The following is a 25,969-nucleotide window of genomic DNA, read 5'->3' as shown; positions in this document are numbered from 1 at the left end:
ATACACACATTTAACTGAATACATAACAAATAATAGGTTTATTACAGTAGTACTGTTAATACAGTACATTGTTGGTACAGTAGTTCACAAATCTCTAGCCAGGTGTCATCAAATATACTATGTATCAAGCCTCACATGAATTAATATTACAAAATACAACGTAAAATACAACGTAAAAACCCCAAAATAGATTTCATATGATATTTTTCCTTGGTTTATTCAACATTATGTTCTCAATGCGCTTTTCCAATAATAAGGCATGCACAGTAATACTGACTCGAGTGACTTTAGGACCCAGTGAGACATACATACAGAAACTGCAAACTTCCTTTTTCTTTCATCTTAGTTCCTTGATGTAAAATTGCAATATAGAAGTGCAGCCTTGCAAATGCCTTGTTGTCTCTATAGCCTCAGACTTGTGGATCTGTGTCCTGACATGAAAGGTCACCTGTAATGGACAGAGAGGATGCAGTCATGGACCAGCAGCAGGCCTGTATAGTGAGAAACTTGCTGACACAATTAGAGAAGAAAGACAACGAGGCCAAGGAGTTTATGGTGAGTCATTGCTTACAACGTACAGCAAATGTGCCACTTTTCTGAAACTGGGATTAAATGAATTACTTCAGGGAACTAGACTAACCTCTGTATTAAAAAATCCTATTCAGTGACAGAACATGAACGGAATGAACATCAACAAAATTTGAACTTTAAGTTACAAAGAGTCACAATATGTACAATAATCGTCACATAGTGCGACATTTACATATTGTTCCTGGAGGTTTGGGCTGCCCCACTTCAGAGTTGTGTTGTTAAAACAGAACAGTCGGGAGGTTTATGAATGCCGTGGATGCTTGCCAAGATGTTCAACTGTCAAACCTATTTGCAACAAAAGTCAAAGTTCGAATGAGAAACCTTGCCGTTGTGAAACTTTTCGCATACACCTAAACTGTAGTGGTCATGGTGAAACTGTGTACTCTGTGGAACTGAAAGATGATCTTTGCAAATCTTCTTAAATGCAATGAATCAATCAGTAGATACCATAGATGGCTCTTGGGAACTCTTCTCAGTTTATCCGTGTCTGTCTCATAGTAAAATGAGTCACTGATTCTGATCATGTGCAAATGATTCATATCCTGCAATGCAATGCTGTTGCCATGCTCCTACCATAAATAAGGTTGCAAGAATAAAAAGTGTGTCATGCCAACAGGTGCCTATTCATCTTGAAATATGAATATCATTTGTGCATTTCCTTTATTTACAGAGACTGAGAAACCAGTCAATTAAGTACCGGAATGACAAGACCTACCCCAGTAAATCAGCCGAAATTCAGGAAAACATCAAGAAGAACAGATACAAAGACATACTTCCATGTGAGCTTCATTTAAGCCTGATGTGTGGATAAAGATGGACTTGACGACATTTGTTTTCTTTCATCTCACATTAAAACAAAAAGTTGAAACCCTTGCTCACGTATCGTAGACAAAAAAAGTCGAATGTAAGGGACCAAAGCCACCATAGTTAAAAATAAGTGTATCTACTGGAAAAAATGTTATCATAGCAGCGAAGGGCGAAGGTTTGCACAGGGACAGTAGGGACATAACACTAGCAATTTTTCAGGATGCTCAAATTGTCCCTACCAAATTTTAAGCAACCATATACAGTGGGGCAAATACGTATTTAGTCAACCACTGATTGTGAAAGTTCTCCCACTTGAAAATATTAGAGAGGCCTGTAATTGTCAACATGGGTAAAGCTCAACCATGAGAGACACAATGTGGGGAAAAAACAACAGAAAATCACATTGTTTGATTTTTAAAGAATTTATTTGCAAATCATGGTGGAAAATAAGTATTTGGTCAATACCAAAAGTTCATCTCAATACTTTGCTATGTACCCTTTGTTGGCAATAACGGAGGCCAAACATTTTCTGTAACTCTTCACAAGCTTTTTACACACCGTTGCTGGTATTTTGGCCCATTCCTCTATGCAGATCTCCTCTAGAGCAGTGATGTTTTGGGGCTGTCGCTGGGCAACATGGACTTTCAACTCCCTCCGCAGATTTTCTATGGGGTTGAAATCTGGAGACAGGCTAGGCCACTCCAGGACCTTGAAATGTTTCTTACGAAGCCACTCCTTTGTTGCCCTGGCTGTGTGTTTGGGATCATTGTCATGCTGAAAGACCCAGCCAGGTCTCATCTTCAATGCCCTTGCTGATGGAAGGAGATATTCACTCAAAATCTCTCGATACATGGCCCCATTCATTCTTTCCTTTACACAGATCAGTCGTCCGGGTCCCTTTGAAGAAAAACAGCCCCAAAGCATGATGTTTCCACCCCCATGCTTCACAGTGGGTATGGTGCAATTCAGTATTCTTTTTCCTTCAAACACGAGAACCTGTGTTTCTACCAAAAGGTTCTATTTTGGTTTCATCTGACCATAACACATTCTCCCAGACCGCAGACGGGTTTGGACGTGTACTGGCTTCAGCAGGGGGACACGTCTGGCAGTGCAGGATTTGAGTCCCTGGCGGCGCATTGTGTTACTGATAGTAGCCTTTGTTACTGTGGTCCCAGCTCTCTGTAGGTCATTCACTAGGTCCCCCCTGTGTGATTCTGGGATTTTTGCTCACCGTTCTTTTTATCATTTTGACGCCACGGGGTGAGATCTTGCATGGAGCCCCAGATCGAGGGAGATTATCAGTGGTCTTGTATGTCTTCCATTTTCTCATAATTGCTCCCACAGTTGATTTCTTTACACCAAGCGTTTTACCTATTGCAGATTCAGTCTTCCCAGCCTGTTGCAGGTCTACAATTTTGTCTCTGGTGTCCTTCGACAGCTCTTTGGTCTTGGCCATAGTGGAGTTTGGAGTGTGACTGCCTGAGGTTGCGGACAGGTGTCTTTTATACCGATAATGGGTTAAAACAGGTGCCATTAATACAGGTAACCAGTGGAGCCTCGTTAGACCTTGTTAGAAGAAAATAGACCTCTTTGACAGCCAGAAATCTTGCTTGATTGTAGGTGACCAAATACTTATTTTCCACTCCAATTTGGAAATAAATTCTTTAAAAATCCAACAACGTGATTTTCAGTTTTTTTCCCCACATTCTGTCTGTCATGGTTAAGGTTTACCCAGGTTGACAATTACAGGCCTCTCTAATCTTTTCAAGTTGGAGAACTTGCACAATTGGTGGTTGACTAAATACTTACTTGCCCCACTGTATGCATGATATAAAGAGTTCAGTTATATACTGTAGGTCATTTAGATTGTCTTCCCATATGTTGTAAGGATAGAATTGACCCTGCCATTATGAAGTTAACTATTTCAAACTAACATTTACCTCATTTCACTTGCTGAATGTGGCGGTCCAACCCCCCAAATGCACGTTTCATTGGCTAATGACTTGATCCACCCCCGACACACACACTCACACAACCCCAACAGATATACAGGTCAAAAAACATGCAGCCTCCTCCACCCCCTTCGAAGAGGAGGGATAGTAGAAGTTTTTTTTTTCCAGCCAGCAGCAGCAGCCACTGTAAGTGATTTAAAAAGACGCCAATGTTGTGGAGGTGGGGAACACACCACTAATTTTGCTACTGAAAGTGCGACCTGCATCACAGTTAGCATAACATTAAACTGTGTGAACTTGCTAACCTGCAAAACTCCAGTAGGGAGCTGCTTAGAGAGAAGTGTTCTTCTGTTTGTGTTTTCTACAATTAACATTAATTAAACTGTGAGAAATGTAGTGAACTCAGCTGGATGGATGGGGTGCTTCATAAGTTAATCACACAACGCAACATACACACAACATAATCATAATTAACTATGTACGTTTTAAAAAAATGTTTTTTTTGGGGGGGGGGTGCCGTGAGCTACCCACACTAGCGTTGCGATCAGCTGGTCGATCGTGATCGACGTAATAAGCACCCCTGATTTAGCATATCAATTAATTAGGTTCATATTCGTGAGAAATGTAGCCCTAACACCGGTTCGGCCGATCTGTTTGGTCTTATTAATGTCCCATTCTGGGCAAAAAGTGTACATGCAGGTTATGCTGTTATATCGTCCCTACCAATGTTGAGACCAAACCTACGCCCTTGATAGCAGTCCCCAATTCGTTCATTTTGCCTTATATTGTTGTTCATTAACATCTCTCATAGTTGACCACAGCAGAGTGAAGCTGACGTTCACCACCTCTAAAGATGACACTGACTACATTAATGCCAACTTCATAAAGGTAAACAAATCATTTTGAGTAAGAGAAGTGCTTTCCTTTTGCATGTCCTGTTGCCGATAACATTATGTGTGACTCAATTGTATTTATGTGCAGGGAGTGACAGGCGCCAAAGCTTATATTGCTACCCAGGGTCCGTTACCTCACACAGTGCAGGACTTTTGGAGGATGCTGTGGGAGTATGACGTAAAAGTACAAGCTGCTTGATGATATTCACTTATAGAATTGTGGATTGTTGGCAGCCATAATGCTGATTACAAAGTGACGCCTATGTCCACACACATTGAGCTTTTTTTCCCCCAACTGTAGTACAATCTGATGGGTCAGGGGTCACTATAACACACTTGTCCCTAATTCAAGCGAAGTTTATTCATTTGCACTTTACAAAATGCAACAGATCCTTTTTGGCCTTCCAGAAAGTTTCGTGAAAATCAGTTTTATAGTGTTTGCGAATTGCCAGACTAAACTGACAAGCTAACTAGGGTGGCTGAGAGACTAACAAAATCATGCCCTTATATTGTTTTTACTTCCATTAGGTTATTGTAATGGCTTGTCGAGAATTCGAGATGGGGAAGGTAAGGAATGATTCCATTAATATCGACATTTGCATTTTTCATGGCTATATTTTCTTTTTCTTTTTTTAAAAAAAATTCTTTTACAGAAAAAATGTGAGCGTTACTGGCCACTCAAAGATGAGACATCATTTTTATGTGGGCCCTTCGTCATCTACTGCGTGAGTATTTTTACCCCTGATGACTATGGCCAAGCATATATATATACAGTGAGGAGCAGAAGTCTTTGCACCCCTTGTGATTTTGAAAGTTCACCTACTTAAGTTGGTACATGTGAAGGCCCATCTGAAGTTTGTCAGGGACCATCTGAATGATGCAGAGGGGTCATAGGAGAAAGTCATGTGGTCAGATGAGACCAAAGTAGAAATTTTTGGTGCAAACTTTACTCGTCATGTGTGGAGGAAAAAGAAGGATGAGTACAATCCCAAGAACACCATCCCTACTGTGAAGTATGTGGGTGGAAAAACTCATGTTTTGGGGCTGATTTTCAGCAAAGGGGACAGAACAACTGTACTGTGTAAAGCAGAGGATGAATGATGAAATGTATCGTCAGATTTGGAGCCGCAACCTCCTTCCCTCAGTCAGAGACTTGAAGATCAGCCATGGCTTGATTTTCCAACACGACAATGATCTAAAGCACACAGTCAAGCTGGCCAAGGAGTGGCTGAGTAAAAAGCATATCAAGGTTCTGGAGTGGCCTAGCCAGTCTTCAGACCTTAATCCAAAGAAAATCTTTGGATTGAGCTGAAACCTCGTGTTTCTTAACGACAGCCCCGAAACCTGACAGATCTAGAGAAGATTTGTGTGGATGAATGGGCCAAACTCCCTGTTTCCATATGTGAAATCCTGGTGAAGAAGTACAGAGAGCGTCTGACCTCTGTAATTGCAAACAAAGGCTTCTGCACTAAATATGAGCACTGATTTTCTCAGGGGTGCAAATACTTACGAACCCCAGTAAATTACAAATAAATCATTGAAAAATCATACAAAGTGAGTTCCGGATTTTGGTTTTAGATTATGTCTCTTTAAGTGGAAATGCATCTATGATTGAAATTTCAGACCTCTACCTATTTTTTAAGTGGGTGAACTTGCAAATTCACAAGGGTGCGAATATTTGTGTTCCTCACTGTATATATTTTATTTTCTCCACCCCCCTCCCCACCAAAAAAAACAAACCAAGGAGTAAAACTGAGTACAAACACTTTTTGTACAGGATGGCGAGGAAGACAAAGGACCCTATATGACGAGGACATTAAGAGTGACAAATGACAATGTAAGTGATGATCATCAGTCATTTCTACAAACTCAAGATTTATTGTGGGGATGATTTGCAAAGAAAAGCTAGCCTAAATATTCATTTGTTTTCTGTCCACTTTTTTGGCGTGCCACACAACACACGCATTTTGACCGATCCTCACCATTCCAAATTCAAAACAACACAGGCTCTCTTTCGATTTCGCCCCTAACATTTACAGTTGCGGCAAAAACGGGCTTTTCGAGAAACATAGCACTATTTATTTCCTATGGCAAAAACATTTACATTTTCAAATTTCAATGCATCTCATCCAATTTTCTCTCCAGGTCACATAATTTACGCTGAGAACAATTTGGGCAATCAAGGCACACAAAAGTTGTATACAGTTTTTGCCAAAAACCTATGGTCACAAAATATATAATATAAGTCAATACAAATGTATTGTGCATTAATCATTTAGCCTATCAATTAATAAGGTTCTTATTGGTGAGAAATGTAGCCCTGACCGCTGTTTGGTCTAATTAATGTCCCGTCCCCAACAAAAAGTGTACATGCAGGTTGTGCTGTTATATCGTCCCTACCAATAGTGAGACCAAACCTACACCCTTGCATCATGGTGTGGTATGCCAGCCGCACGGCACTAGACAGGAGAACCCTACAGAGAGTTACAGTGTATCACAAAAGTGAGTACACCCCTCGCATTTCTGCAGATATTTAAGTATATCTTTTCGTGGGACAACACTGACAAAATGATACTTTGACACAATGAAAAGTAGTCTGTGTGCAGCTCATACAGTGCCCTCCATAATTATTGGCACCCCTGAAAAAGATGTGTTTTTCAGCTTCTAATATTTTTTTTAATTCAAATATGGGACCTTAATGGAAAAAAAGAGAAAAATCCAACCTTCAATACAAGCGCATTCATTCCGTGGGGAAAAAATCCCACATAAAGAAAAGAATTATTTGACATCAAATAATGTGTGTCACAATTATTAGCACCCCTGGTGTTAATACTTTGTACTTTGCCAACAAAACAAGGTCTGGGGACTGAGATGGCCATGGGAGGAGCTTGATTTTGTGTCTGGTGAACCATTTCTGTGTAGATTTGGCCATATGTTTAGGGTCAATGTCTTGCTGAAAGACCCAGCGACGACCCATCTTCAGCTTTCGGGCAGAGGGCAACAGATTTTGATTTAAAATGTCCTGGTATTTCAAAGCATTCATGATGCCATGCACCCTAACAAGGTTCCCAGGGCCTTTGGAAGCGAAACAGCACAACAGCATCACTGACCCACCCCCAAACTTCACAGTGGGTATGAGGTGCTTTTCAGCATGCGCATCTTTCGTGGCACGCCAGACCCACTTAGAGTGTTTGTTTCCAAAAAGCTCAATCTTGGTCTCATCTGACCAAAGCACACGGTCCCAGTTGAAGCCTGGGACCGTGTGTATTTTTCTGTATTATTTAATGTCAAATAATTTTTTCTTTATGTGGGGTTTTTTCCCCGCTGAATGAATGCACTTGTATTGAAGGTTGGATTTTTCTCTTTTTTTCCATTAAGGTCCCATATTATTTGAATTAAAAAAAATATTAGAAGCTAAAAAACACATCTTTTTCAGGGGTGCCAATAATTATGGAGGGCACTGTATAGTAGAGTTAATTTATTTCCCCCTCAAAACAACTCAAAAGATAGCCATCTAAACCCCTGGCAACAAAAGTGAGTACACCGCTTTGGAACGACGTACATCCCTAAATGTTCAAACTGAGTACTGCTTGTTATTTTCCCTCCAAAATGTCATGTGACCCGTTACAGGAGTGCTGTCAGCATTGCTGCAGAGATTGAAGAGGTGGGGGGGTCATATCCACCACCATGCTTGACTGTGGGCATGACATACTGTACTTATCTTTGTACTCCTCACCTGGTCGCCGCCACACATGCTTGAGACCGTCGGAACCAAACAAATTAATCTTCGTTTCATCAGACTATAGGACATGGTTCCAGTAATCCATGTGCTTTGTTGACATGTCTTCAGCAAATGTTTGCAGGCTGTCTTGTGTACCGTCTTCAGAAGAGGCTTCCTCCTGGGGTGACAGCCATGCACACCAACTTGATGTATAGTGCGGCGTATGGTCTGAGCACTAACAGGCTGACCCCAGCAAAGCTGACAGCACTCCTCTAATGAGTCACATGACATTTTGGAGGGAAAATGACAACCTGTACTGAATTTAGACATTTAGGGATGTACGTAGTTCCCATGCGCTGTCCTCACTTTTGTTGCTAGGGGTTTAGATATTAATGGCTATATTTTGAGTTATTTTGAGGGGAAAATAAATTAACTCTATTACATAAGCTGCACACAGACTACTTTTCATTGTCTCAAAGTGTCATTTTGTCAGTGTTGTCCCATGAAAATATATACTTAAATATCTGCAGAAATGCGAGGGGTGTACTCACTTTTGTGATACACTGTATCAACATAGCCAAGAAGATCAATCTAAAATCTAAATATGCAGGAAGTGATCCTTGGGACATAGCAAAGCATCCCTATGCAAATTCTTGAGAAATTGCATCTTGGAGTTGTCATAATCCATGTTTTTTCATTTTTTTCAAATGTTCCAATATGTTATTAATAATGCTTTTCCATGACTTTTTGTCTGGGTGCTCACTTTGTCCAGTGTGAGCAGACATTGAAACAGCTGCACTATGTCAACTGGCCAGACCATGGAGTGCCAGATTTTATTCCTTCCATTTTGGACATGTTGGAGGAGATGCGTACCTATCAGCCAAATGATGACATCCCTTTGTGCATCCACTGCAGGTCAGATTTTCATATTCCCACGATAAAGTAATCCAGTGTTAAAAAAAAACAAAAAACCATTAGGCAAGTGCATATATCTGGTATATGGCCTTTTGATGTGATGAATTTGGATAGATCTAAAAGGGAGATCAAATTGAAAGATTTGTGAAGTGATCCAATGCTGTTCTACATTTTTGCTGGAGAAATTGTGCATTTGGTTAATGAATGATGATTTGTTTAAACACTAGAAGTATACATCACATTTTATTCAACTACACAGGCACTCATATTGTTGTGGCTGGTCGGTGTATTTCTCACAATCTCTGCCGCAGATGTAAAGACCCTCCTATTTTTTAAGACAGGAAGCCAACAAGGTGATCTGTTTCCCTTTGGTTTTCCCCCTACAATAAAGCAATTTGAAGCCCTCGTGAAGATTTTTCACAAGTTCATAGTTGCAAAAATTAAAACCCAAACTTACATGTATAATCATGCAGATTGGCAGACGTTGCTCATCTGACAAACTTTAGAAAAACAAGAAAAGACAGAAAAACAATTTAATCATTATTGATATTATTTCCATAGACTTCACAATTAGTTGACGGGACACGGGGCTCGGGGGGCTATTTTAAAAAACTTAAGTAGCTAACGACCTAAAACCAACACAGGGAATATATGAGTCTCCATGAGCAGTTGGATCAAAAAATTTCAAAGTAGTTCCCTAATAAAATCCCGATTAATTATTTATTATATAAGTATAACAAAATTTAAAATGGCTATAAAATTCATAGATTTGACGCTAGATGCACACACAGATAACCACCTATATTCTTAGGATGAATAGCAATATTTAACATATCATATAAGTTTTTGCCCGAAATATTATTTAGTGCAATTTGACGTTGACACGGCTCAGAGAACAAACGGACCCAATAATGCAGTGCTCAGAGCAGATTTATTAACAATGGTTCGGAGAGGAAGAAATCTTGGCCCTTGGCACGGAAGGCTGTTCGAGCAGGGGGGGACGAGCAAGGCGAAGGCCCAGGCAGGATGCGTCTAGAGCCGGTCCTGTAGCAAGGTTCAGGTCACAGAGAAAAGGCAGAGGCACAGACGAGGAGCAGGCTAGATGCAAAAATCCACAAGGTCAAAAATTGTATCAAAGGCAGAGGCACAGACGAGGAGCAGGCTAGAGGCAAAAATCCACAAGGTCAAAAAGTGTATCAAAAAACCGGCAAGACAAGGTAACTAGGAACGCTCGTAAGTTGCAGTGAGGGCTAACAAACTCGCAATGGCTTAGAGGGCTGTGGGTGTTTATGTAGGGAGGCTGAGGTAATGACCAGGTGTGCAGGACAGGTGTGTGGAATTAGTGTTGATGACTGGAAGAGGGAAAAAAAAGGAAAAGGCATACAGGCCTGCAGTGGGTTCTAACAGACGTAAGGTACCAACAGCTAATAAATCACTCTACTTTCACATCAGAAACTTAATATTTTTAGGAAAGCATGCATGCATCTCGGAATTTCTATAGATATAAAGTTAAAACGGTCTATATACTTGGTTAAAAGCAAAACAGTTATCGTTAATTTTACGCAAGGGCACCGTATAGGGGTGAAAAGTGATATTGATTCTAAGGGCCCATGCCCTGATGGGGCCCACAAAGAAAATAAGAACATTAGGTAATCGTTTGCAAATTGAAATATTAATCATTATAATTTTAATAGGAATAAAACCAAGGGTTTCTTTTTCCTGTTTTGTTTTTGGCAAAAAGTAAACACCCAGAGAGCATATGTATTGCAAGACACCCCTCCTCCCCCCAACTCCCGTATTTTCATTAAATGGTTTGGTCTGCCCTTCCTTCGATCAGACTGGGAGCAGCGGTGCGCATTTACACCAGTCAATGACTCGGAGTGCATGGTACTGCAGAAATGGTTCAAAACAAAAATCGGGTTACGAAAAGACGAAAGAAAAGTAAACAAAAGAGGAGAGGGGTAGAAAAGGCTAACAGGATGTGACAAAGTACTTCACAAAGGAAGGTCGGTGTATTGTGTCAGTGTAGTGCTGAAAATTAACCTGTTATCTTAGCCCACTCCAGCCTCATCTGGAACCTCACGATGTCTATTACAAAGCTCCGAAGCCAGGTCCCAGCTCACTCTGTAAGAAATACGTGTTTTTCCCGGCCTCAATGAATGACATTCACCTATTCAAAAACATGAATTCCAAATAATGACTCCATTTTTTGGTATCCTACAGATGTTGAAAGTTGGTGTGGAAATTTTCCCTTATAAAATTGACTTGAATCCAGTTTGGCAAGAATTTATTGAATTTAGCTTGTCATCAATTGAATTTAGTTTGTTAACGAGGGACCTCGCTTCGGAGCTGTAGCCTATAGTGAAGATCGCGAGTTTCCAGAGGGGGCTAAGCCTACTCCATAATGAAATACTGTAATTGTTTTCCAGCTAGTGTTTGCTCCAGTTTTAGCTAACATTTAATCAGTACAGCAGGCAAAACCTTAGCAAGCTCTTCATAGTAAAACAGTTGTATACTGTATACTGTAATGTATACTGTAGTATAGTTAAGTTAAAACAAAACATTTATTCTAAGTCATTGATTATGGTATTTGCTATGGGAATATTTCTAATAAAAATATATTTAGATTGTAATAGATGCCTTCAGTACATTTCTTATAGATGAAATCAGTCTATTGATTATTGCTCTATACGCTGCATATTTACATACAGTTGTGGTCAAAAGTTTACATACACTTGTGAAGAACATAATGTCATGGCTCTCTTGAGTTTCCAGTTATTTCTACAACTCTGATTTTTCTCTGATAGAGTGATTGGAACAGATACTTCTTTGTCGCAAAAAACATTCATGAAGTTTGGTTCTTTTATGAGTTTATTATGGGTGAACAGAAAAAAGTGATCAAATCTGCTGGGTCAAAAATATACATACAGCAGCGCTAATATTTGGTAACATGTCCCTTGGCCATTTTCACTTCAATTAGGCGCTTTTGGTAGCCATCCACAAGCTTCTGGCAAGCTTCTGGTTGAATCTTTGACCTCTCCTCTTGACAGAATTGGTGCAGTTCAGTTAAATTTGATGGCTTTCTGACATGGACTTGTTTCTTCAGCATTGTCCACAAGTTCTCAATGGGACTTTGGGAAGGCCATTCGAAAACCTTAATTCTAGCCTGATTTAGCCATTCCATTACCACTTTTGATGTGTGTTTGGGGTCATTGTCCTGTTGGAACACCCAACTGTGCCCAAGACCCAATCTTCGGGCTGATGACGTAAGGTTATCTTGAAGAATTTGAAGGTAATCCTCCTTCTTCATTATCCCATTTACTCTCTGTAAAGCACCAGTTCCATTGGCAGCAAAACAGCCCCACAGCATAATACTACCACCACCGTGCTTGACGGTAGGCATGGTGTACTTGGGGTTAAAGGCCTCACCTTTTCTCCTCCGAACATATTGCTGGGCATTGTGGCCAAACAGCTCGATTTTTGTTTCGTCTGACCACAGAACTTTCCTCCAGAAGGTCTTATCTTTGTCCATGTGATCAGCAGCAAACTTCAGTCGAGCCTTAAGGTGCCGCTTTTGGAGCAAGGGCTTCCTCCTTGCACGGCAGCCTCTCAGTCCACGGAGATGCAAAACACGCTTGACTGTGGACACTGACACTTGTGTTCCAGCAGCTCTAATTCTTGGCAGATCTGCTTTTTGGTGATTCTCGGTTTAATCTTCACCCTCCTGACCAATTTTCTCTCAGCAGCAGGTGATAGCTTGCGTTTTCTTCCTGATCGTGGCAGTGACAAAACAGTGCAATGCACTTTATTCTTACAAACAATTGTTTGCACTGTTGCTCTTGGGACCTGCAGCTGCTTTGAAATGGCTCCAACTGAATTTCCTGACTTGTTCAAGTCAATGATTGTTCATGTCAATAATCACTCACAAGAAATTACTAATTCGTGTTGCTGTATGTATATTTTTGACCCAGCAGATTTGATCACTTTTTCTGTTAACCCATAATAAAGTCATAAAAGAACCAAACTTCATGAATGTTTTTTGTGACAAAGAAGTATCTGTTCCAATCACTCTATCGGGGAAAAATCAGAGTTGTAGAAATAACTGGAAACTCAAGAGAGCCATGACATTATGTTCTTCACAAGTGTATGTAAACTTTTGACCACAACTGTATATATATTTTCATCTTAAATGCAGAAAATGCACAAATTAGTGTGTAAAGATTCACAAGAATGCAGGAAATTACGTAGTTGATACTCTAAATGTGTGTGTGTGTCCCGGCACTGGTGGTGGGGCCCAAAGTAATATCTTTTCATTGGGCCCAAAATCCCCGGCAGGGCCCCTGATTTTACGTAAATATTTCAAGCTAAAGTTACGCTATTGTGTAATCCAACGTGGCTGCCATCAAAAAACAAAGAGCTTCTTAAATTGAAAATTCTTGTAAATAAATGCGTAAATCCCAGAATTTCTATAGATATAAATGTAAAATAGTCTAGATTCTTAGTTAAAAGCAAAAAAGGGTCAGTTATCATTCATTTTAAGTAAATATTTCAAGCTAAAATAACTCAAATTTTCTTCTCAACGTTTCAAAGTGCATGCATGGTGCTATTTTATATAATCATTACCTTGAATCCTCAACCAAATCACTCTTGAGACACTGCTGCCTGCTTGTATCGAGTAACCACCTAAATCCGGCGTTAGAACGTAGCATGTGTTTGAGTTTATCACAATGAAAGCCAGCTCAACGCTCTGCCTGGGTCGGCCCCCTACGGGAAGGTGTGGCGCAATGTCTGTCGGAGCTGTCTCGTCAACTGATGGTGAAGTCTATGATTATATCATATCTCAACATTGTTTCGAGACAGATTTAGTGTCAACATGTTCTTAAAGCCCTGTGACTGCTGTTGTTTTAGTGCTGGCTGTGGTAGAACAGGAGTTCTTTGTGTCATTGATTATACTTGGAACCTCCTCAAAAAAGGGGTAATAACTGTCTCACAGTTCTTTATTTAATCATTGCCCACTGGAATTATATTTTTCTGCTTTTTTCTTTTTTCCTTGATTCTTATTTATTATTATTATTTTTTTAGATGATCACTCCAGATTTTGATATAAGTGACTTAGTTCATACCATGAGGACCCAAAGGCCATCTGTGGTTCAAACCAAGGTAGCTCCCAGATATTTCTTTCATCTGCATTAGTATCTGTCAAGCTGTTTAGTATATTCATATTTCGGTAACACTTTATAATAACTATCAGTTTTACTAGTTAATAGATCATTAGTAAACTGTTGATAAGTGATTTATTGTTGATTTGTGGAGTATTTGTTAATAGTTTGTTAAGCATTTACAGGGTGTTCTAATATGGTTGACCCCATTCTAAATGCCCATGCTAGTTGAAGGATCTTAATAAAACTATACACTTTATGTTGAAGGTCATAAGTTTTATTGGTTAAATATACAAAGAAAAGTACAAATATTTATTGGTTCTATGGCAGATTTTCATAAATGTGCAACATGAGCGCTGCCTGCAAAATGCCTTATCAAAATGCCTTTTCTTTTGAAGTGAAAAAGTGAGTGAGAAATGCCAAATGTTACACACAAAAACTTGAAACGTTTCTACACAAACTGTGTTTCAGGTTAAGAACACCCTGTAAATGCTTAGCAAACTCTTAACAAATACTTCACAAATCAACAATAAATCATTTATCAACAGTTTACTAATGATCTATTAACTAGTAAAACGGATAGTTATTATAAAGTGTTACCCATATTTCTTTATTACCTTCAGGAACAGTATGAATTGGTCTACAGCATTATCAGGTTGTTATTTGAGAGATACTTGCAGTCCGTGAATGAACAAAGCAGCAAAAACCAGGTGATCAACAAACAAGACAACCGTCACGAGTAATACCTGACAAAATTATTCTATTAGGATTCTTGACTCATATTTTTTTCTCAAATAACAAAGGTAACAATGGAAGCATCTGCAAGTGAGCAATATGTTGAGAAGGAGGAGTCACAACTCCAGAGCATCTGTAATGAGGGACTTAACAGCATGCAGCAGAAACAGACAGTGTTGCCTTCTGCTCCTGGAGGTCTCTTAATGGACCAAAATAATCACCACAGTCAACCTCAACCACTTCTTGAAGCCCTAACTATCAGCGAGGAGGGACAAATATCATCACAACTAGAAGTCCCAATTGGCCAAGAAGTGGCTGCTGTGGAGAACACACAACAGTGTGATGACACGCCATCATTGAACTCTCCGACTTCACCCTCCAAAGTGTCTTCTGTCTGTCTAATGGTGGAGGACCCCTACTTTGACACCTCATTCTTTGGCAATCAAACACCAGTGAACAAGCGATGGACGGTTGGTCCACATTTTAGTAGGCCTCCGTCACCTCCGATTCACCATACACGGGTATCTGACTCAACTCTTGTCACAGGTGATGATCAAACCTTTTGTGTAGTCTTAGCTACCAGCCTAAATCGGAACAATCTATTGACTCTCTTTTAGGGCTGGGCGATATGGTCTTAAGTACGCATCACGGTAAATTGGGCAGATTTACCTCGATAACGATAAATTCGCCCAAGCGGACTGTTATATAATTTGAAAATCTTAATCAACGCATGAAATACAAATTAACCGTTTCTCGTTGATTTATTTACCAGCTTTAAATTTAACATATTTAGCAATTGTTAAGGGTGTAACGGTACATGTATTTGTATTGAACCGTTTCGGTACGTGGTGCTCGGTTCGGAACGGAGGCGTACCGAACGGAATTTTTACGTAATGTAACCCTTACTTTTCGAGGCTGTGAGTCGATCGGGTTACAGTTTCTTTGTGTAGATTATATTTACTCTGTCTTCTCTACTCTAATGAGGACCAAAACGGTACGACAGTATAACCCAGAAACGTCAACGGGGCGACAACGTGGCCGCCGCGAGAACGCAGCTGAAACGCGGGCGTTAAAAAGTCAATCAGCCAATGCACACCAGTCGCAGTGCAGCCATGTGCTAGGCGCGTCCCAGAAGCGGCTCAACACAACGCACACGAAAAGAACGGCAGAGTTTATTATTTGATGCGAGACGCGACCCTCCTGCGTCAATACTACTACCAGTAGTTATGATCGGGCAGACCGGAAGTCACTCGTGCAAAAATACGGTGGATCCAGTCGATTGTCAAACTAATATGCAATCGTAACCCAATTTTTGAGTCCATCAGATCTCTTGAGTGGTAGATCGGGGCACAGTTTTTGTTGATTTACTGCTGTCTTCTCTACTTTAATAATAACCAACACGGCCCCGTGTTCAATACAAAACCCTCCTACCGCAACAAAACAAGTTCGAACTAATATTCACATAGGAACTAAAGTTATATAACATAAAATATACAATATAAATGAATACTACATCACATTTGTAAAATATAAACACATAATAAAATAAATATTAGCCCATTTAAATAAAATAAATAGAAATGAGCTAAAACACCTGTAATTAAATAATAAGAATAATACACAGATCCTGCTTACACAATTACATTTATTAATTTCTGCGTGGTTCTTTGAGAAAATCCACCAATAAAGCTTTGGAAAACCGTTCATGAGGGGAAAAAAAGGATTCATCTAGGCATTTCATTTGTAAAATACATGTTAAAATCTTTGTCATTGGGATTGATTTTCCCTTTGGCACAGGACTTTTTTCTTCTTTCTTTCAGAAAGAAAGCTGACCAATACGCGGGGTCTGAAAGGCAAATTGTTGTTGGATCATCTTTAAATACCCGCTACTTTTTGAGCAGAATTCTAGCTTTGTATAGGCTAATGTTCCTATTGTTGAAATGTGTGTAATAAACAACTAACACATTTATATTTTGCATTTTGTTTTGTTACTTTACCGAAAATGAACTGAACCGTGACCTTAAAACCGAGGTACGTACCGAACCGAGATTATTGTGTACGGTTACACCCCTAGCAATTGTACATGCAGTCTAAACATTAAGTATATAAAGATGTATTGTAGACAATAAGAATTCAAGTATTAACATTTATTACAGCTTGTATGTCTTGAACAATATACAACATTATAAAAATCAATACGACGACTGTGCAAAAATATTGTAACACAAATGACTTACAGCTTGAACAGTACACTTCAAACAGACAACTTATTGTTAATGGCTGCTGTGACATAATTACTCAACACAAGTGTTTACTTCAAGGTTTCAGTTTTTTTCCCCCACAGCATTTTTTAATACATGCACACACACATGCACCCCCTACACAGACACAGACACATTAAAGCTACATTGCTCTTATCCCAATGAAACATTTAAGATTTTATGTTGGCAGTAATGAAACAGAATAAAGCAAGCACATACAGAAAAATAGCTGTGGCCATTAAACGGTCATATTATAGGTTTCACTGTTGGATTGTACTTTAAGATGAATGCTTTAACATCATAAACGCTATCAGAGAAATCATATACACAGAGAGATACAAAATAATCCGACATACTAATTGCTAGATGCAGTCCGTGCCCAATCCACTCATTAAATTCAGCCATCGCGACAAGGTTAGAGCCGCTATCCGACTCCATCACGTTTATTTGTAGCATTAGCGCTAGCGTTAGCATGTGGCCTAGCCACCAGTAGAAAGCACTGAAAGCAACCTCTCCTGAAATCGTGAGAACCAGGGAGGACAGCAGGTGAAAGCCCGTCTGGATGCCGCCAAGAGTACTTAATGTTGGGTGAAAGTTTGGCGAAGCTCCCTTAAGCCACACACCATTATGTTTGCTTGTAGCGTTAGCCTACGGGGCTTCTGTTCGTTTGACTTCCTGATAACCCCGTGACTTCATACGTAAGCACACTGACTGCTTTATTAAAGGGGAATGAACATAGCTGAACAACACAGACTCAAAGCAGGATGAAAAGACTATATTTTCTTGTTTTATTAAATTACCGAATTTACAGACGTGGTCAAGATTACGTCGGTCATCGTGAAGAATTTCGGTAACGGTAAATTTTCGTTATACCGCCCGGCTCTACTCTCGTTAGCTTTTCAGTGACTAAATAAGAACTATTCTCAACATGGCTCCAGAATTTCCAGAATCATTGTACCACTTCGTCCTAATAAAACATTGTATTTTCCATACTATAAGCCGCATCTGATTATAAGCCCAAAAATGCACAAAGAGAAAAATTAAACATAATTCACACCTCAGGAAAAGTCGCAGGCTTAGTCAAACTATTAAAAAAGTGTGACATAGACTCTAGGAAATACGATCATTTATTTCGAACGACAGAGAAAATCCTTACAGACTCAGTTCCTCAATACAAGAACATCGGATTAACACAAAAATGTCAATTTCAAACATCCATAACCCTTTTTAGATTGTTGCCCATTTTTTTCCTCGTTCCAACAGGAGATCACACCAATCTAGACATACCTCCTCCTCTTCCTGAACGAACACCTGAATCCTATCAGCTAGCTGTTGACACAGGTTGGTATTAGCTGGTCTAAGACCTCCATTCAGTAATCCAATGAGAGACTGTGTAAACACGACACAGAAAGGAAATGTGATGTGTACTAGTATGGTATAGTATAATATAGTATACAGTAGTATAGTATACAGTAGTATTTTATAGTATAGTATAGTACAGTATAGTATTAGGGCTGTCAAAATTATCGCATTAACGGGCGGTAATTAATTTTAAAAATTAATCACGTTAAAATATTTGACGCAATTAATGCACATGTCCCGCTCAGACAGAGTGAAATGCCCACTTGTTAATTGTGTTTTATGGAGTTTTGCCGCCCTCTGCTGGCGCTTGGGTGTGACTGATTTTATAGGCTTCAGCACCCATAAGTAATTATTGACATCAACAATGGCGGGCTACTAGTTTATTTTTTGATTGAAAATTTTACAAATTTTATTAAAACGAAAACATTAAGAGGGGTTTTAATATAAAATTTCTATAACTTGTACTAAAATTTATCTTTTAAGAAGTCTTTCTATCCATGGATCGCTTTAACAGAATGTTAATAATGTTAATGCCATCTTGTTGATTTATTGTTATAATAAACAAATACAGTCCTTATTTATCGTATGTTGACTGTATATATCCATCTTGTGTCTTATCTTTCCATTCCTACAATTTATTTTACAGAATATATAAATAATTTACAGAAAAATATGGCATATTTTATAGATGGTTTGAATTGCGATTAATTGCGATTAATTACGATTAATTAATTTTTAAGATGTAATTAACTTGATTAAAAATTTTAATCGTTTGACAGCCCTATATAGTATAGTATAGTATAGTATAGTATAGTATAGTATAAGCATACGCTTTTTCCCGTCTGCCTTTGTCTGTCATCGGTCTCTTCGGGCAAAGTATTCCATATTTTGTGACCGTCAATGATTCTCTCTTTCTTTGGGCAAATTATTCCACATTTTGTAACTGTCAATGATACCGATGACAATAAACATTTCATTCATTCATTCATAGTATAGTATAGTATAGTATAGTATAGTATAGTATAGTATAGTATAGTATAGTATAGTATAGTATAGTATAGTATAGTATTAGTATATTACAGTATACAGTAGTATAGTATACAATAGTATAGTATAGTATTGTATACAGTAGTGTTGTATAGTATAGTATACAGTAGTATAGTATAGTATAGTATAGTATAGTATAGTATAGTATAGTATAGTATAGTATAAGCATATGCTTTTTCCCGTCTGCCTTTGTTTGTCATCGGTCTCTTCGGGCAAAGTATTCCATATTTTGTGACTGTCAATGATTCTCTCTTCCTTTGGGCAAATTATTCCACATTTTGTAACTGTCAATGATACCGATAACGATGACAATAAACATTTCCTTCATTCATTCATTCATTCATAGTATAGTATAGTATAGTATAGTATAGTATAGTATAGTATAGTATAGTATAGTATAGTATAGTATAGTATAGTATAGTATAGTATAGTATAGTATAGCATAGCATAGCATAGCATAGCATAGTATAGTATAGTAGTAGAAGACTTAAATCTAGAACTTTTTTTTTTTTAAATTCCTTTTGTAGTATGATATAATAAAATTGTTTAGCCATTACGATAAACACCATAAAAGCTTACCTGCTTTTGTGATATTTCTGGTAATTTCTTCAGAACAATCAGGTGCCACAGAAAGGTTAACTGTGAACATTCCACCGATCGAGACTGCTGATTCTCTGCAAGGTAAGATACGGGTTCATCTCAGGAATGTTATATAACATACACCGAGGGAAAAAAGTATTCAAACACCCTGCGGTTTTGCAAGTTCTTCCACTTAGAAATGATGGGCGGGTTGGAACTTTCATGGTAGGTGCTTGTCCACTGTGAGAGACAATCAAAAAGAAAAAAAAATCCCCAAATCACAGTATATGATTAAAAAAAAATTTTTTTTTTTGGTATTATACTGCTGCAAATAAGTATTTGAACACATGAGAAAATTAATGTTAATATTTGGTACACTAGCCTTTGATTATAATTTCAGAGGTCAAGCGCTTCCTGTCATTTTTCACCAGGTTTGCACAGGCTGCAGCAGGGATTTTGCACCACTGCTCCACATAGATCTTCTTCAGATCAATCAGGTTTCTGGGCTGTCACTGAGAAACACGGAATTGAGCTTCATCCAAAGATTTTCTATTGGGTTTGGGTCTGGAGACAGGCCAGGCCCCTCCAGAACCTTGATATGCTTTATACAAAGCCACTCGTTGGTAATAGTGTTGTATCGGTCGCGAACGATTCGTTCTTTTTGAACGAATTGTTTTGGTGAACGAGACCGAACTAATCATCATCTGCACTGATTCGTTCTATGAAGGTGGTGCTTGTTCGCTGCGTGGGAGGGCGTTGAGCAAGCGGCAGCGTCTTCTGACATCGCACACGACCAATCAGACGCCAGCCTCATCGCGGGCAGGGGAGGGAGCGGAAACAGAATCAGGGCGTTTGTCACTCACGTCCACGTGTGGCCAATAAGCAGCCAGCGTGCAGGCAGGGGGGCAAGACTGAGTTTTGTCACTTCCCGTTCAGTGACTCGGTCCTCCGGTTCCTGACCTAGCTTGCTGCTAACTTGATTTTCCAGTAATGACTATGCGGTGAACGAATCAGAAAATGAAAGGAAATGACTTTGTCACATATTTGTTAACGTGGAGCCTATCAAATGCTGCTCAAACAGACAAAAACACCACACAAATCTAGTGAGCATTGTTTAGAGTAGTACTTTTCTCAACAAACTCGTGACTGCCTATGACGACATACTATCAAATTTACAGTAATTTAAAACAGGGGTAGCTACGAGGCAAGCAAAAGCTGAGCTGCGGTCGCGTGACGGCAGTGAAGCGGGCAGAGAACTGTCACTATATGGAGGCTTCATGGCAGCGATATTTACCTCATATGTGCACAGAAAAAAATATTTAGTATGATCACCATAATACTGATTTGCAATGAAACTGTATATACATGTCAATTTTTTCCCGAGTGTTTTATTTTTTTTTTCGTGTCAGCGTGTCGGGTGTTGGTTGGTTTGACAAATTATGTCAATCCGTCCATCATGTGCTACTCAAGCGCCCAAAACAACGCATGCAGACACGGGAGATGTCGCAATATGTCTACATTTTTCTTAACAGACTAATGAGAGTAGAAAGGCGACATCGTAAAGAGCTAACAATTATTTCTCGTCAGCATTTGACGATCTGAGATGCGGGGACGACAGGGGAGCTGACCAGATTATTTTATTTATTAATACCAGTGCAAAAAAACAATATGATCACCATAATACTGATTTGCAATGAAACTGTATATAAATGTAATTTTTTTCCGAGTGGGTTTTTTTTTTTTTTTCGTGTCAGGTGTTGGTTGGTTTGACAAATTATGTCAATCCGTCCATCATGTGCTACTCAAGCGCCCAAAAACAAAGCACGCAGACACGGGAGGTGTCGCAATATGTCTACATTTTTCTTAACAGACTAATGAGAGTAGAAAGGCGACATCGTAAAGAGCAAACAATTATTTCTCGTCAGCATTTGACGATCTGAGATGCGGGGACGACAGGGGAGCTGACCGGATTATTTTATTTATTAATACCAGTGCAAAAATTCAACACGATCATCTTAATACTAAAAAACAAAAATACAACAGAGCGAGATGTAAATATGATGTGTTGGTCGTTCCATATTCAGAAATTAAACTTTCGATGTATTTTTATTTTCGTGACAGCAAACATGCTGTATATGTGATTGTATGTGTGATCAAGAACCTGCTAAAGAAAGTCCGTGCGCCCCCGCCCCCTACTCCCCTCACAAAAGGAAAATGTTTAACCATGTCCTAAATCGAAATGCAAGCACGAGCCATGACTTTGAGCCCATAGAACTAGGACAGACGACGCGGAAGTTCTCCCTCGCTTTTGCAGCAGCAGGAGGGAGACGAGGCTGTCTGTGAAAGCAGAATGATACCGCCTGTCACTCATTTCTGAAACTACGACGAGTGGTCAATGTGGAAGAGAGGGAGGGACCAAGCAATGTCACTTCCCGTTCAGTTATACTGCGAAGCGGTCTTTGGTGATTCGTTCGGCAACGTCACTTCCCGTTCAGTAACCGAACGATTCGTTTGGGCGGGGAGGGAGATGAGGGGGGCGAACGATTCGTTGAACGATTTGTTTGAACGAATCTTTTTACTGAACGAACCGGAATGGATTCGTTTACTCAAGTGAACGACAAATCTCGTCACTAGTTGGTAATTCTGGCTGTCTGCTTCAGGCCATTGTCATGTTGGAAGAGCCAGTCACGACCCATTTTCAATGCTCTAACTGAGAGAAGGAGGTTATTCCCCATGATCTCACAACACATGGCCCTGGTAATCCTCTCCTTAATACAGTGCAGTCGTCTAGTCCCATATGCAGAAAAACAGCCCCAAAGCATGATGCTACCAACCCAATGCTTCACAGTAGGTATGGTGTTCTTGGGATGGTCGTCATCATTCTTCTTTCTCCAAACACTGCGTTGAGTTAAAAGGCTAAAAAGTTCCATTTTTTTAATCTCATATGAGCACATGACTTTCTCCCATGACTCCTCTCGGTCATCCAAATGGTCATTGGCAAAATTTAAAAAGGCCTGGTCATGTGCTGGCTCGTCATCATTCTTCTTTCTCCAAACACTGCGTTGAGTTAAAAGGCTAAAAAGTTCAATTTTTTTAATCTCATATGAGCACATGACTTTCTCCCATGACTCCTCTCGGTCATCCAAATGATCATTGGCAAAATTTAAAAAGGCCTGGTCATGTGCTGGTTTAAACAGGGGAACATTCCGTGCCATGCATGATTTTAAACCATGACGTCTTTGTGTATTACCAACAGTAACGTTGGAAATGGTGTACTGTGTAGTTCTTGACTGATTCCTCACCATTCTTAGGATCAATAAGACCCTACAAGGTAGATCTTGCATGGACCTTCAGTCCGAGGGAGATTGACAGTCATGTTTGGCTTCTTCCATTTTCTAGTAATAGCTCCACCACTGGATCTTATATCACCAAGCTGCTTGGCAATTGCCCCGTAACCCTTTCCAGCCTTGCATAGGTCTACAATTCTGTCTCTGGTGTCTTTGAACAGCTCTTTGGTCTTGGCGATGTTAGTCATTGGAGTCTTCCTGATTGTATGATGTTGACCGGTGTTTATACTGTATGTAGCTAACCGCCTCAAACAGGTCAAAGTCAGACTCAAAAAGTCTACCTCCACTCCACTTATTCATTGGACTTTTTAAAGGCGACTAATAGGTAATTGAGGGTCACAATTCTAGGTAATAGGTGTTCAAATCCTTATTTGCAGCAGTATAATACAAATAAATTTCTTAAAAAATCATACGCTGTGATTTCTGAATTTTTTTCTCTTTAGATTGTCTCTCACAATGGACAAGCGCCTACCATGAAAATTTCAAAGCTGCCATTCATTTCTAAGTGGGAGAACTTAGAAAAATCTAAATCGCAGCGTGTTGTAACACGTACTTATTTTCCTCACTGTAATAGTGAGCTATCTCAAATTTCCAAAATTAACACAAGTCTCTTCATACCCAGAGAGCCCCGTTACACCTGTACCATCGCTTCCAGATAGAACTCCAGAATCTTATAAGTTGGCGTCTCATCAAGGTCTTTAATAATAGTAAATAAATACTTACTCATAAATACTTACGCAATTGAATGTTATCCAGTGCAGGAGCTGTATGTATGTAAATCGTGCCTTTGCATTGATAATAATGCTGAACAATGTGATTGTTTTAAGTACCGTATTTTTTCGGACTATAAGTCGCAGTTTTTGTCATAGTTTGGCAGAGGGTGTGTTTTATACTCTGGAGCGACTTATATGTGATTATTTATGGTCATGTCGGGCCGACTTCTCTCTCGCTAACTTTTCGCTGACTTTTAAAAAAATAAATATATATTCATATATTTATACTAAAATGATGTATGGATGTTAAATAAAATAAATAATTTGGATAAAACAGAGAAGGCACTGTGCATGCCTGCGCACGTGAACGCAGTGGCCCCGCTCTCTTTTCAATCTTTCCCTCCCGTGCCCTGGCGCCCTCCACGAACATTCTGGTATTTCCTTTTCGATACGGAGCAGCTATAGGAGTGAAAAACAAACTAAAGACAGGGGAATTGAAAAACAAACAAATGAAATAGGAGTGGGATATGGAAAGGATTCAAATTGATTGCTGTATGGAAACTAGAGATGCCGATCGATGGGGTCAGATCACGTCATTTTCAAAGTATCGGAATCGACAAAAAAATATCGGACATGCCTTTTTGTAATATATATATATTTTTTAATTGAAACGTTTTCTAATTGTATTTAATGTTACAGACATAATATGTTACACTCATCCAGAGTCTTTAGTTTAGGCTTAAGGTAGGGTTATCAAATTTATCCCGATAACGGCGGTAATTAATTTTTTAGAAAACGTATCACGTTAAAATATTTAACGCAATTAATGCATGCGCTGCATGACCCACTCACGCATTGTTGCGCTCAATCTGTAATGGCGCTGTTTTACCTATATAGAGCTAAATGGCAGCGTAAAATGAGTAGAGTGTATTTTGGCAGCCTTTGGAGCCTTTTTTTAATTGGTTAAAGCCTTACAATCCCTCTCCCTACGATTAGAAATATCGTGGGAAGCAATGTGTGGAAGCAAGGTAGTAATTGATCTTTTTCTTATCACCCAGGGTTATTTCCCAACACAGAGAAGATATATCAATTGGTAGCTCTACGCACAGTCATGGTTGCACTTCCCATCATGCATTTAGGCATGGCTACAGTATCATTTACTGAAAGCTCAACAAATACACTAGATGGCAATATTTAGTCACAATATACAAAGTCACATTTATCCTTTAAGAATTACAAGTTTTTCTATCCGTGGATCACTCTCACAGACAGAATGTTAATAATGTAAATGCCATCTTGAGGATTTATTGTCATAATAAACAAATACAGTACTTATCTACTGTATGTTGAATGTATATATTCGTCCGAGTTTTATTCATTTTTTTCTTAATTAATGCATTGCCAAAATGTATATGATCGGGAAAAATTATCGGGAATGATTGGAATTGAATCGGGAGCAAAAAAAGCAATCGGATAGGGAAATATCAGGATTGGCAGATACTCAAACTAAAACGGTCGGGATCGGATCGGGAGCAAAAAATCATGATCGGAACAACCCTAACGGAAACCTGTGTCAGCTTCGCTGAATGTAAACGAGTGTGGCGCTTTGGTCTCATACGAGAAATATATTTAACAAACCTTTCCAGTGTTATTTCGTTGTGTAAATGCATTTATAATGATCATAAAAATATGTAGACTATTTAAACACTGAGAAAACTTGGGTTTTTTTTCTGCCAACTCGAGGACATTAAAATAAATGTCAAATCCACTATCTGCCTGTTAGAACAGACACGCAAATATAAAAGATATAAATGTTTATTGAATATCCATCTTACAGTCATGTTTAACTGAGAGAATTCGTTACAAAAGACAGGCTTTAATTTGTTA

At 39.1% G+C, this 25,969-nt stretch overlaps 1 protein-coding gene across 2 annotated transcripts in view; it reads left to right on the top strand.

The window, feature by feature from the left end:
- Positions 1 to 375: 375 nt before the first annotated feature.
- ptpn22 (protein tyrosine phosphatase non-receptor type 22) overlaps positions 376 to 25,969 on the top strand; it is a 42,624-nt gene continuing 17,030 nt past the window's right edge. Inside the window, exons 1-15 of one of the 2 annotated variants that reach the window (XM_057830654.1) lie at positions 376 to 555; positions 1,262 to 1,370; positions 4,162 to 4,238; positions 4,332 to 4,427; positions 4,772 to 4,810; positions 4,897 to 4,968; positions 6,021 to 6,080; positions 8,737 to 8,879; positions 13,788 to 13,854; positions 13,962 to 14,039; positions 14,662 to 14,748; positions 14,842 to 15,319; positions 18,298 to 18,375; positions 20,056 to 20,124; positions 23,992 to 24,063. In XM_057830654.1, coding sequence (XP_057686637.1) covers positions 454 to 555; positions 1,262 to 1,370; positions 4,162 to 4,238; positions 4,332 to 4,427; positions 4,772 to 4,810; positions 4,897 to 4,968; positions 6,021 to 6,080; positions 8,737 to 8,879; positions 13,788 to 13,854; positions 13,962 to 14,039; positions 14,662 to 14,748; positions 14,842 to 15,319; positions 18,298 to 18,375; positions 20,056 to 20,124; positions 23,992 to 24,063 — 1,627 coding nt within the window. In that variant the 5' untranslated portion in view covers positions 376 to 453. The remainder of the gene's footprint in view (positions 556 to 1,261; positions 1,371 to 4,161; positions 4,239 to 4,331; positions 4,428 to 4,771; positions 4,811 to 4,896; positions 4,969 to 6,020; positions 6,081 to 8,736; positions 8,880 to 13,787; positions 13,855 to 13,961; positions 14,040 to 14,661; positions 14,749 to 14,841; positions 15,320 to 18,297; positions 18,376 to 20,055; positions 20,125 to 23,991; positions 24,064 to 25,969) is intronic. The other variant, XM_057830656.1, reaches the window with a different exon arrangement.

The sequence above is a fragment of the Corythoichthys intestinalis genome, chromosome 2, assembly GCF_030265065.1.
Source record: "Corythoichthys intestinalis isolate RoL2023-P3 chromosome 2, ASM3026506v1, whole genome shotgun sequence".
Taxonomy (NCBI): domain Eukaryota; kingdom Metazoa; phylum Chordata; class Actinopteri; order Syngnathiformes; family Syngnathidae; genus Corythoichthys; species Corythoichthys intestinalis.
Note: the sequence above shows the minus strand (reverse complement) of the source record. Positions and strands in the feature narration are given on the sequence as shown.